This window comes from Lepisma saccharinum, chromosome 29, assembly GCF_977018435.1.
Source record: "Lepisma saccharinum chromosome 29, izLepSacc3.1, whole genome shotgun sequence".
Taxonomy (NCBI): Eukaryota; Metazoa; Arthropoda; class Insecta; order Zygentoma; family Lepismatidae; genus Lepisma; species Lepisma saccharinum.
The window spans coordinates 46,127,625-46,141,514 of record NC_139257.1 but is presented as its reverse complement, the minus strand read 5'-3'; the positions used below and the strand labels follow the sequence as shown (position 1 = coordinate 46,141,514).

At 37.5% G+C, this 13,890-nt stretch overlaps 1 protein-coding gene across 6 annotated transcripts in view; it reads right to left on the bottom strand.

Moving 5' to 3' along the window:
• Window positions 1-13,890, bottom strand: part of LOC145981205 (ABC transporter G family member 20-like) — a 70,083-nt gene that overhangs the window by 18,046 nt on the left and 38,147 nt on the right. For all 6 annotated transcript variants that reach the window (XM_083114332.1, XM_083114330.1, XM_083114333.1 and 3 more), the window contains 3 exons: window positions 11,089-11,275; window positions 6,230-6,360; window positions 4,626-4,696 (listed from right to left, as the gene is read on the bottom strand). In XM_083114332.1, coding sequence (XP_082970458.1) covers window positions 4,626-4,696; window positions 6,230-6,360; window positions 11,089-11,275 — 389 coding nt within the window. The remainder of the gene's footprint in view (window positions 1-4,625; window positions 4,697-6,229; window positions 6,361-11,088; window positions 11,276-13,890) is intronic.

Sequence of the window (13,890 nt, the reverse complement as noted above, 5' to 3'; positions counted from 1 at the left end):
GGGTGTATAAGATTAAATGCCAATGCAATAAAGAGTATATTGGACAAACAGGTAGAAGCATGAGCATACGTTGTAAGGAACATGATAGAGACATAAAGGAGGGGGTTCCCCAGACCGGACTATCTGAGCACATTATAGATGAAGGACACCACATAGAAGTACGAAAAATAATAAGGGAACAGGTAAATTTCTTAGGAGGAACGTCTATGAGGCCTCATACATTTGTAAAAGTAGAGAGACTAAGCTTAACAGAGAAGATGGTAATATAGACGAACTATGGATTGAGATGCTTAAAATATGGGAGAAACGGGAATACGAGAAAATTGGATTCAAGGTCACCTCTGACGTAATACGCGAAGACAAGTTACAGTCCTGTGCGAATTAATCGGAACAAGATATTTTTATGCATGATAGAGTCTCAAACTTGAGTATGGTTTCTTTGTGATGAATCTATGACAAATCGTGTAATACAAATTATATAACAGAAAGAAGAACATATTAGCTATTAAGAAATATTACGAATATGTAATTTATTGTTTCTGAATAGTGTAACTGATGAATTAGGGTATAAGTACAAAAAAATACATAACGTGTGTAGTTATTGTCGTATTTCAATTAATTCGCACGGGACTGTAGACCTCATTCTGATTAGCCTACTTTATTTGAAATATTTTCTCAACGTTCATACATTTATTAGTGGGCGAATTCACACACACGTACAGTCCCGTGTGAATTAATTGAAATACGACAATAACTACACACTTTATTTATTTTTTGTACTTATACCCAATTCATCAATTACACTATTCAGAAACAATAAATTACATATTTGTAATATTTATTAATAGCTAATATGTTCTTCTTTCTGTTATATAATTTGTATTACACGATTTGTCATAGATTCATCATCATGAAACCATAGTAAAGTTTGAGACTCTATCATGCATAAAAATATCTTGTTCCGATTAATTCGCACGGGACTATATACGTGATTTTGATCTTGAAATGACGTAACAAGGTGGAGAAATACAGGGGCAAAGTAGGGGAGGGGAGAGTCGACCCACCCGCAACCTCTCGCGTACGATAAGGAAAGCACAGGCAGACCGCATGGGAACAGTGTGATAAGAGGGCATCTTTTCTTTTTTAAATAGTTTTAACTTGCACCGGTTTTTTAGAGGAAGGTTTTATAGTGATTATTTTAACAAATAGCAGTGAGCATGGGTTCAAGAAAGTTTTAGCGTTTTCCAAATATTTTACCTTTACCATATTGTACCAATTCCTTTTTCTGACGAATGTATGAATTGACAAGGCTATGGCAATTTTTGGATAGCTGAGATATAGGACCTGAAGAAGGAAACAGTGGTTCCCGAAACGTTGTCGGTGTACAAAATAGATACTCATATTACGTAAGTAATAAATAATTTTGTATTTTTAATTTTTAGAAATACGAAAGAATATATATAAAAGTGAGTAAGTCTCACAAACCTGAAGTATGACATGATATTTATAATAGCCGACCTCCGTGGCCGAGTGGTTAGCACAGCATGCTACAACACCAGGTGCCCGGGTTCGAATCCCAGCCTGGGCATGGATGTTCTTTGTGATATCCCTTCATCAACTTCATCATATCACCATGCATCCTCATAATCATAATAAACTGTCATAAAAGCGAAGAAAATCAACAAAATCAATGAATCCCCACTTTTGCAATTCTTTTTCTTCTTTGTCATTTTCTTCTAATTAACGCCACTGCTGCAACAGCCAAGTCCGTCGTTGAAAATATCTTGAACATTTTAGTTAGCACAATCAGCAGGCTTTTAATACAGAAACATCTGTGTACACTGTCAAGAAACCAACACGACTGGCGTTGATCGTACCTTGACTGGAGCAAAGCTTGACAGCTAGTGTGGATACCCACTGACCGTGAGCGGAACATGACCTGAGTGTTGCTTGGGCGTAGATGTGAATCAAGCCTAAATGCTGAGGCCCGTTTCACACAATAAAGTCCCAACGACGAGTGTGTTTTCAGTCCACTTTATGCACAGTAAGGCTAATCAGGACTGGATCTACAGTTTAAAGTGGGATCCAAACCACTATGTGCCTCTGCCAGGTATCAAACCAGGACCCCTTGATTACAAGGCGACAATGCTACCACTGCGCCATCGGGGAGGCTGTTTTCAGAGGGAAGTTTAAAAATATGCAAGGTTTTAAATAAAGAAGTATATTTCGGTATTGCTTGATTTGTGTTCCATTCTCATGGCAAGAATTGCACACTCGCAGCTGAAACTTTCGGAGAAAATACATTTCCAATGTTAAAGCTGTGCTTTTTTTTAACGGCAAGAAAATCCCTCTCCCTTCCCTAAATATAGCCAGAAACAAATGAAACTTTACTCAAGACTTGTGTATCACTCAAAACATGTATTTCTAAACATTACTTGAGTCACAGTATGTTCCAGAAGTTGAAAACACCAAATGTGGCATACATGTCACATCACAGCGTTAGCAACCTCAGCTAAATAAATGTGGCACCTAAATATGTAACATTCCAGCATTTAAGGGTTAAAGGGACATGGTATTGTTCTGTTAAAAAAAATTCTCATTTTATTATTTATGAACAATATTTACAAATAGGAAACGCAAAATATAGAATGTCTGCAGTTTCATGGACAATATGCAAAGATTTAAATATTTACTTGATAAGTGATCAAAAGTTATGATACTACAGGGTGCACAAAAAAAATAACCACCTTACGTTTTTCTTGTATGTATGCATTGCTTGCATTGTAGAATTATTTCTCTTGTAGTCTACGGTTATTACAAGCCTAAAAAACACAGTTTTTCGTTGTGACATTTCAGGAGAACACACCCTACCATATGAAAATGGCAACACAGACCCACTATAAAGTTTTTCTTATCACAAGTGGAGTAAACCAACTAACTAACTCTCTAGCCTTCTTAAACCCGAAGGTTCATGGCTGCAGCAACACAGGCCTTCCATCTTTCCCTATCTTGAGCAAGATCTATATACTCTTTTCCATCCCTACCGGTTTCCTTTAGGTCCATCTCAACGTTGTCCCTCCATCTTCGTCTTGGCCTCCCTACAGGTCTCTTACCATCAGGTTTCCCAACAAGAATCCTGTAAACTCCTCTTTCCTCTCCCATTCGTGCCACATGGCCTGCCCATCTAAGTCTTCTTGATTTAATTATTCTAATAATATCTGGACATGAATACAAATTATGTACTTCTAAATTATGTAACCTTCTGCACTCACCTGTCTCCTCATCCCTTTTAGGTCCAAAGATTTTCCTAAGGATCTTATTTTCAAATACTCTCAATTTATGTTCCTCTTTCAATGTAAGGGACCAAGTTTCACATCCATATAATACTACAGGCAAAATTACTGTTTTGTATATTTTAACTTTTAGTTTCTTAGATATTAAACGAGAAGACAAAAGTTTATGAAGAGAGAAGTAACATGCATTTCCTGAATTAAGCCTACTTTTTATTTCCTCTTTAATATAATTTTCATTTGTTAATATTACTAGGCGTCGTGGAACTCGCATACAATCTTGATGTTGGTACGATCGTTGACCACCACTTGCTTTCTTTTCGTGGTGTTGATAACGAACATCGGCCTGCGTGTTTTGAATTCGCTGGGCGCGTAGTACACGTCCACGCTTCCCTCGGTCACGCGTTTGTAAGTGGAGTAAACCACCATCTCTAAAATTTAATGTGATGGAAAACATCAAGGAACTCTGTGAAAGCAATGATGATTTTGAATTGCCTGATGATACTTTGGATTCATAATTTTTAAATAAAAAAGAATGTGATCAAAATTTCTATCTGAAATAAAAATAAAACAGAATGCTTGTTTCACAGTTAAGTTGCTATATTACAACAATGTAACATTGACAACATCCATTGTATAATTGATTCTTTTTTTGTTAAAAAATTTTAACCATGGTGTAGCGACAGCCACTGTGGTGTGGCGAAAGCCACTGACTTTTGCTGCCACCTAACGGGGGGAGAAGGAACTCCTTCCGCCTCACCAGACTCGAGTTGATTGACCCCTGGAAGCAGGGGTGAAAGACACAGGACACAGAAAAGGGCAGTGAGACTACAGGCATCGTGGACACAACGACGAGAGCAGCCTCCTTCTGTATTACTGAGTGTTTGTGATGTAACAGTACCTGTAAGGAGTGATCATCCAGAATAAACCAGGAGGTAAGATAACATTCTTTCATTTGGTGTTTCTACCCCAAAATTGTTATAAGTTATAACTGTTATCTTTAATCAAACTAAAAATAAATGTCTGATTAAGGGAGAGTGTGTTCTCCTGAAATGTAACCATGAAAAACTGTGTTTTTATGCTTGTAATAAAAATAGACTACTAGAGAAATAACCACCTTAAGGATGGGTTCGAATGTATTTCACGGGATATTAAATCGGTGATTGTGTTGTATTGCTCATGGAATATTTTTTTTATCATTCAAATCATTTTGAAACAGTGTATATGTTTGGAGTACACAAGACTTTGTGCGCATTCTCTAAAGCATTGTATTTCCAAATAGAATACACAAAAAATAATTAGTATATGTTAGGAATTTTTCATTTCTAATCATACCTTCCCATAACACCAGGAGCAATGAAATCTGTGAATGTCATGCCTCCTCCTCCATAAACTGGTTTGAGAACCTGAAAACCAAAAGTAAGTTTAAGCCAATAAACTTTCCCCATCATAGGCTACAAAAATTTATCACAATATCAGCACAAAATTCCATTTTGCTTTGTAAAAGAGAATAAAGTCTTTCAGTTTCAATGACATCAAATTCATTCAGATACTAGAGGTCTATGACTGCCAATCCTGACTGAGAACACTGAATGTTAAAGTGAAGCCTTACTAACTAACTCTCTAGCCTTCTTAAACCTGAAGGTTCATGGCTGCAGCAACACAGGCCTTCCATCTGTCCCTATCTTGAGCAAGATCTATATACTCTTTTCCATCCCTACCGATTTCCTTTAGGTCTATCTCAACGTTGTCCCTCCATCTTCGTCTTGGCCTTCCTACATGTCTCATGAAGCCTTAGCATGAAATAATTCGGATTTAAGCCTGACCAGAGCAGAGGGTTTCATTATGTATATTCTATTCCATTTCCATTGTTGTGACTAACTTAAGAAGGTAGAAAAGCAATGTTAAACAGTAAAGTATGAAGGAAAAAAAGAGAAAAAACTACCCATATCATTGCAATTTTTTTTTTAAGCAAGATGCATCTTTCATGTTCATATGTAAGTAACTAAAGTCCTTCTTTTGTATGAAGTTTTAAAGATTGTTTAATTATTTCCCTTCATCTCGTACTTGACATTTCCTAAAACAAACACCTCAATCCTTAAATGACAAAATCTACATTTGGGTCGAAGGTGAATGGAACCTTTACATGTAACAGGATATAGTGATACATTTTGATGTCAAACTGATATCAGATTTTAAATTGCGGAGTATGGAAATCTGGTATCAATACCAGAACTTTTTAGTGCAATTTTCTTATAACAAAAGTGGAGCTTCAAAATATTTACGTTGTCAGTCTCAAAACTGAATTGAAGAATACTTTAAAATCTTATAATCATCTTAAATTTCTAAATTATCAAGTCTAGAAAGTACTGTGGTATGGTCACAATAAGTTGAGGTGTACAACCCATTCGAAGGCACCATGGACAGTGGTATGGCAGCTGTTTGAGCAGCTTATTTTGTACAATTCATTTCTCCCTTAAAAAGAAAATAATAACATTCACAAAAATGTGCAAATGAAAAAAAGAAACATGATCGATAATGGGAACCTTTCTGAAGAAAAACTTCTAAATTTTTTAAAAAAATGTTTAAAATTTGGAAAAGTTTGACAATTAAAATCTTAACCCTAGCCCCACATGAGTGTTTACCTAAGTTTGTAATCTCATTAGCAGCAGAGATAGTGAAATGTGTAACTCGTTTTCCAAAAATATGAAATTTTCAAAATGCCGTAACTCTAAGAGATGGGTTTCTCCCAGAAAAAAGTTTGCACGCATGCTCAAGGGACCTGGGGACAAAGCTCTAAATGTAGTCAGAGTGGGATGGGGTGGTGCCATGCTTGATCAATTTTCCACTGATCTGTCATGTAGTGATACATAGAGCACCAAGTAATCAAAATAATAAAAATGACTATACTATATGATGCAATGAGATAATGTACTTACGAGAACTGGTTGCACCTTGGTCATATTTATATCTGCATCATATGTGTGATAAACATATGCTGCAATTTTCCTGCTAAAATCCTCAAATGCCTTTGTTACAACTGTTCTAACATAGTATTCTACTTGTTTGTCTGGAAAACAAATTAGAATAGTTTACTATGTTTTAATAAATGTACTACGAAAAGTATTTATTACTCCTAGCTGGAATATATTTTATAAAATTTAATCAAAATCAGCATTATTACGTAAGATGGAAAGGACCTGAATAAACTAATATTTTATGAGCCCATCTTTAATTCAGGACTGCATAAAATACAGGGTGTGGTCAAAAGTCAGGACCGGGGTAAATATTTTACAAACTGCGTACAGGTTTGATCTAAAGTCAAATGGTATCCATGTTGCGGGGAGGGGAAACATTATGACGTGGTTGCAGTCCTCGTCCACCATCTTGGTGGTGGCCATGTTGGATCCAACTTTGTTATTTCAAATGGCAACATTGTCATGTGATATATCAAATTACACCCTCTTTCAATGAGGAATCAAATGGCGCAGGTCATTTTACGATAACTGTAACGGTGTTGGACTTAGGAAAGATATTAGGGTCAGTTATGAACTCTGCGGGCTGTTACATACACACCGTGTGACACCACAACAAACACATGCATAGCGAGGGAGAATAGCTGTGAACCACAAACCAACAGACAATCACCATCACAGAACATGTTCCACATGGCCACCGTTCTCTTTTAAGCACTTTCGCAAACCTTTAACCCAATAGTCATGCACCCTACGAAGTACGTCAGGTGATACTTGTGCACATGCCCCAGTGATTCTCCTTTTCAGGTGGGCAACGCTATTTTACACTGGTACACAATAGCCTTCAAGTGCCCCCACAGATAAAAATCTAAAGGAGTTAGGTCGGGGGACCGTGGTGGCTGTCAATTGAGCCACGCCGACCAATCCATCTCCCTGGAAACTGTTCATGAAGCCCCTGATGACATTTTTACCATAATGCGGCGGTCCGCCATCCTGTTGCCAATATTTGAGGAATGTGCCATCTTCATTTATCAAAAGTGGCTTAACAGTGTTTTCAAGCATATCTCAATATGTTGCAGCATCAATGAAGATAGGTCCAATGAGTTTCTCATCCCCATATACCGCACCACAACATTATTTTACCTGCAACTTGCATCTTTGACGGATCTGTCCAATGTGGATTTGAGTCAGCCCAGTAACGAACATTCTGCTTCTTCACTTCCCCTGTAACATAAAAGTTTGCTTCATCACTGAAAACAATTTTATGTGGAAGCAGTGGGTCACTTGCTAGCTGCTCTCCAACAACCACTCACAAAACTCCCTTCGTCGGTCAGGGTCATCTTCGGACATTTCTTGTTCAAGCTGGTAAGGGTGCCACTGCTTCCTGCTCAAAATTCTTTGGACACTTTTGACACTAACACCATGTTCACTTGATAGACATCGCACACTCTTCGTCGGACTCTTAACCAACACACCTAATTCGGCTGCTGATGTGTCCGGATCAGTTGCACTTCGTGGTCGTCTGGTTTGAGGTAAATCTTCCACATTTCCAGTTTCATGAAATTTCCGTATGAGTTTTCTCATGGCACTGTCTGTCACTGGGTCTAAATTAGGATGTCACACGTTGAAGTCAGCTGCTATTACCACTGAACTGCATTCTCCAACCAAAAGAATGATTCTGATTATCTCCTCATGGGTTAACATCTTGGTGTTTTACCAACAAAAATCAAAGTAAAAGATAGTTAATTTCCGTGTCACACAACGCTTCAGAAAGTGCTTAGCGTTGAGTGGCCACCACGGTCCCCCGACCTAACTCCTTTGGATTTTTTATCTGTGGGGGCACTTGAAGGCTATTGTGTACCAGTGTAAAATTAATGGTGTTGCCCACCTGAAAAGGAGAATCACTGAGGCATATGCACAAGTATCACCTGACGTGCTTCGTAGGGTGCACGACCATTAGGTTAAACGTTTGCGGAAGTGCTTAGAAGAGAACGATGGCCATGTGGAATATGTTCTGTGATGGTGATTGTCTGTTGTTTTGTGGTTCACAGCTGTTCTCCCTCGCTATGCATGTGTTTGTTGTGGTGTCACACGGTGTGTATGTAACAGACCGCAGAGTTCAAAACCGACCCTAATATCTTTCCTAAGTGCAACACCGTTACAGTTATCGTAAAATGACCTGCACTATGACAAATATTGTCATAAACACTACTTTAATTGTAGACTGTATTTAATACTCACTAAATTCATGTCTAAAGTGTAGTTTATTACCACAGACCTTGATTTGCTCAATTTACATGTTGTTTGATTGAGTACATGATTTACTCTCTAGGTGGCAGTAGCCTGCGGTGCTGTCACAAATAGTATCATTTTGGTCAATAGATGGCCTTTGCTGTTTCTATGTATGGAGATGATGTATATTTGTATGTAAAATTAAGACTATTTACTTCGAGATTTTAATTATTGTCATCGTTATAACTATTACAGCAAAGAAATAATTATGTAGTAAACAGAAAGATTTATGTCTTTGATGTGTACTTAAATTGAAAGAAGGTGGTTGACTTCAGTGGGACTTAGTGTGCATAAGATCTCACGGGATAGAAGAAGAAGAAAAAAGTGTTGACTGGAACTTGAACTTTTGAACGTGGCATTGGACTCGCCAGGAGGAAGGAGAACGAAGTATGATGGAACGAAATACGAATGGCGAGGAATCAAACGATATCCGTGTTATAAAGAAAGTACGAGTTATTCTGAATATCACGTTTTAAGCACAAAAGTTTTAACAAGTATCGAAATATACAAGTATCGAAACGAATGACTGTCAGAACGAGAGATAAGTGAAATTTACGGCCGGCATAGTCACATAGTTTGCATTTGCAGCTGTGATGTAAGTACAAAATCTTCTTGTATTTAAGTGACAACTGGATGGTTGTTCAAGGAACTTTGAAAACGTTAAGTTTACGTCTTCTACGCATGCTAGCATTCATGTGATGCATCTTATGGCCATAACTCGCGAACTTCTTGCGTTGCAAATCGTGGACTAGAACAAAGGGTGTCACGCTGTCATCTTGAAAACAATACATTTACAAAAATTACTGAACGATAAAAGAAATGAAAAGGTTATGAATATCTACCTTTGTTATAAATAAATTAAAATTTCATACCTCTTAATGGTAAAGAGTGAAATACAGTGATTTTCGCTCCTGGTCATGTGACATTTTCATATGTAAATAAGTACCTTAAAGTTGAAGGACGGTATCTCTCCCAGCTGATATCAGCTTTCATGTGTAAAAACAAGTTGTCTGATGGTACATTCTCACCTATTAGTTACATTTGAAATCCGTCCAGTTTATTTTGGTTTTTTAATTTTCCTATTGCAAGGGAGATCATGCCGGGATGTGACTGTGTAAAAGGCATCCTATCTTGATTTACGTGTTCATACAGACATGCTCGATTATTAAAAGAGCAATTGAATAATATTCAAATCTGTAGCTTCATGGGTAGTTTCTTGTACGAAACATTGACTTGAATAATGACGTATGGCCTTGTGTTTACTCTCTAATTGAAAAGGGTGTAACGTGAATTAACGCTTGTATACCTGAAAGAGATGATTATTTTTATTACATTCTTTGTTAATAAATGTGTACTTCTGAACTGTGGTGTTGCACTTTCACCTAAATGGTTTCTCAGTGCGTAGATATTTAGTAATTTGTGTACTAATGACAGTCTTCACTTCCAGGAGCGGGGAATTCTGATTTGCATTGTTCATCATTAAACATCCTCACCAGAGATAAACTAAATTCTCTGTGGGTTATCTTCAAGTGATACGGAAGTTTCAGAGTTGGCATAGTGTCAGTGTAGATTTGGGTTCTACATGTGGTCTTAGTGTACTCATGTGCCCTATACAGTTTCCAGTGTCCTTGGGGTAGTAAAGGCTCGGGGAGAGATGTTAGTGGGTCAGGGAAACAAGTATAGTTCTTTATGTTATAACATGTGCACAGAGGTTTTGGTTCGAATTATTAATTTGAGTGGCTTGCCGAGTAATCTCTTGTGATGCCAATTAAGTTAAAGAATATTTAAAGAACTGCACATATGTGAATTATATACAGGGTGTCCCAAGAAGTGGTATATCTCTTGATGAATGATGACACATAGATTGGGAACATCAGTTATAAATAGGTCAGCACACAATACATCGTAATGATAAATTGAAGTTAAGATTCGGTTTCTTTGGCAAGTTTGAGTGAATTTCACAATTAGTACTTTTAATTTGGAGAATTCTCAGCTGTGGTTCACCTGTCATATCTACCTATGCTACTGGTGAGGCGAAAGGGGATGGGTTTGTCAGTTTTGGAATTTAGTTGGGAAGTTTATGGGAAAGTTTGGGAGATAAATAGGGGTTATCATGCAGTTGAATGCTGGGTAAACCCTCCACTGTTAGTTCGTCTCAGCACCATTCGATTCCTCGCTGAAAGAGGGTGTAATTTGATATATCACATGAGCATGTTGCCATTTGAAATAACAAAGTTGGATCCAATATGGCCACCGCCAAGTTGACTGCAACCACGTCATAATGTTTCCCCCTCCCCCGAACATTGATACCATTTGACATTAGATCAAACCCGTATGCAGATTGTAAAATATTTAGCCCGGTCCTGACTTTTGACCACACTCTGTATTAATAATATTGAACATCATGTTAAGGCAAATGTTAAAATTTAGAAGACAGCCATACTGAAAACTTTGCTGGAAAATGATAACACTTCCATGTTGTAGGACTAATTGTATTCTAATAATAAAGGTCTAAAAATAAATACACATACCTGTTTCATCAACCGTTACTTTGATTTGAACGTCCCTCAAACCCAACATAAGCTCATATGCAGGCATATCTTTATAATCTATCCATTTCTGATAGATCTTTGTAAAGTTTTTACCAATAAGTACAACACCTTCTACTTTGCCTTTTCTCATATCGTTCATTGCAGAATCCAAGGTTGGAGATATTATCTAAAATGCAAAGGAATTTCATATTTCTGGTACTTAATATGGTACACACATTAAAAAAATAAAATGATAATTACAGTTACACCCTGTGCCTAAAACGTTCAGTATCAGAGAACAAACAAATTGCCTTTATTGGAATTCAAAACACACTTTTGTCAACGTTCCTAAAGCTTCAGGAAACTATCAGCAGAAGCCTCTTTAGGAATCGATCTCAAAACTGCTGTCACACGTTCTTGGATTGCTGCCACTTCTGTGTTCTTGCAAATGCCCAATTCCTTCACCATCAATCGTAGAGTCAGTTGCCGATCTCATGCCAGCATGTGTCGCACTCGCTCGATCATGTCTGGGGTTCTGCTTGTCGATGGCTAACCCAAACATGGTCATTCTCAATAGCAGTGAGCATGGGTCAAGCAAAGATTTTAGCGTTACCATAATGTACCAATTCCTTTTCCTGACGAGTGTATGAATTGACGAGGCTATGGTGATTTTCGGATAGCTAAAAAATAGGACCTGAAGAAGGGAGCAGTGGTTCCCGAAACATTGTCGGTGTACAAAATTGATACTCATTTTACGTAAGTAATAAATAATTTTGTATTTCTAATTTTTAGAAATACGAAAGAATATATTCTCAATTGTTACCTTCACATCGCGATAGCATTTGAATCAGTTGTAAGCACATATTCTGCTCACGGCTCCATCCCATACACTTGTGCCAACATTTCATGCTTTTCTGTCACAATTTTCCCAAATTTTAGCAGAACTTGATGTTCACTCATTGCTCCAGTGCACTGTGACACTACCTCTCACACTGACTGCTTTCAATGACCCCAGCAGACGGCCACGTGTACTCCATGCAAGGTCGCGCTTCTCGACATGTGTGTGGAGAGCTATGTGCATGCACACACATCTGGCTCATGTTGCCGTTCATATTTCGGACCATTCACCAAACTTTTTAGACACAGAGTGTAATCTAATATATGTGTGTGTGTGTGTGTATGTATGTGTATATATATATATTAGGGATGGGACTGATTAATCAGTACTCTATCGGTATCGGCCGATATAGGCATATCGGTGTATCGGTTAAATTACCGATCTGATATATTCATAAATATCTTATAATTTAGTGCAAAATTCTGACATTTAGTTGTAATTTTTATGGGCAATCTCGATGCCCTACTTTCTAAAAAAGTAATTGTCTAAATATTCAACTTCTTTTGCACTGCAGTCACCCCGAAACACACATTTGTTAAGGAGATCAAGGAACATTTCATGTTCTTCAAGTACCATATCAAATTTTATATCGGATCGGTAGAATATCAGTTATCGGTATCGGTAAATTTTATATCGGTACTTTATCGGTATCGGCCAAAATTTCATATCAGCCCATCCCTAATATATATGAACACACACGCATATATATATTAGAATATTTCCACAGGAACATTCAAGTCAAATTGAGACATTGAACAAATTTTGGAATTATAGAAAATACTTATTTCTTGATGTAACTCTCCTCTACACTAATGCACTTATTTCAACATTTCACATTACACTACAGCAATGTAGAGAGATTTCTCAGTACGTTAGAGCCATGATCAAAGTGCTTGCTTCACCTAATCATCACTCCTTTGAGGGTCCAAACAGCTAAAAATCGCTTGGAGCGAGGTTCGGAATGTAAGGGGTGTTTGGCACTAACTCCCATCCAAGTTCCTGCAGCATATAAAACATGTGGTATGTGGGCATGCATTACCTTGCAGAAACAGAATACCTTTAGTGATCAAAGCAGGCTGTTATTTCTTTTCAGATGTGAAGTTTCGTGTTTCTGCATTGCTAATTTTTTTCAGATGCTGCATCGTCAGTTAATCCTTCGAAGTTAATGGAAAAACACCCAAATTTGCAAAGCGGAAACACCAAACTTCAGGGTATGAAATATTACCACATTTACTGCAGCCACCATGAAAGATGAATTTGTCCTGCAAACTGGCAACACAATATCCATCAATTTTTAAAGGATCAGGCATTTCACTTGTTGAATGTTTACAGGAATGACAGCAATCGGCTACAAGTCACCTTGGTAGGGATCATCTCACATATACAGTGGAATCCTGATTTTACATTCCTGGATTTTGTTTTTTCCACATTATGCGTTCAATCTTGACGGTCTCAACCTCGATTTTACATTTTCCTGCATTCTAAGTTTTTTCAGCTTGGTCCCCAGAAAAATGTATGCCACTGTATGGCAGTCTTCAAATGCACCATTCTAATGTTTTATTGGAGCTGAGTCCCATCACCATGCTGTGCTTGAAGTCTTCTGTGAATTTCACTTGGTTTTAATCACTCATTCACAAGAAATTTCACCACTGTTCCAAGTTTGCACTCACAGGCTTGTCCACCATCTTGTTAAACAAGTGACTCCCTTTTCCTGTGATGTTATGCGGTAATAGCAGACATTTCTCTCTTTTAAGTAAAGTCTTTTATGTACACCTAGGACCATTCTGCTCTTCTGAAAAGTTGAAAGTCCCCGTTTGATTCAAACAACCCCTTGTACAACCATAAAAGAAACAATCATGGCTTCTACTGTCTGTGAATAACTGAATTTTGTTACAAAATTAAAA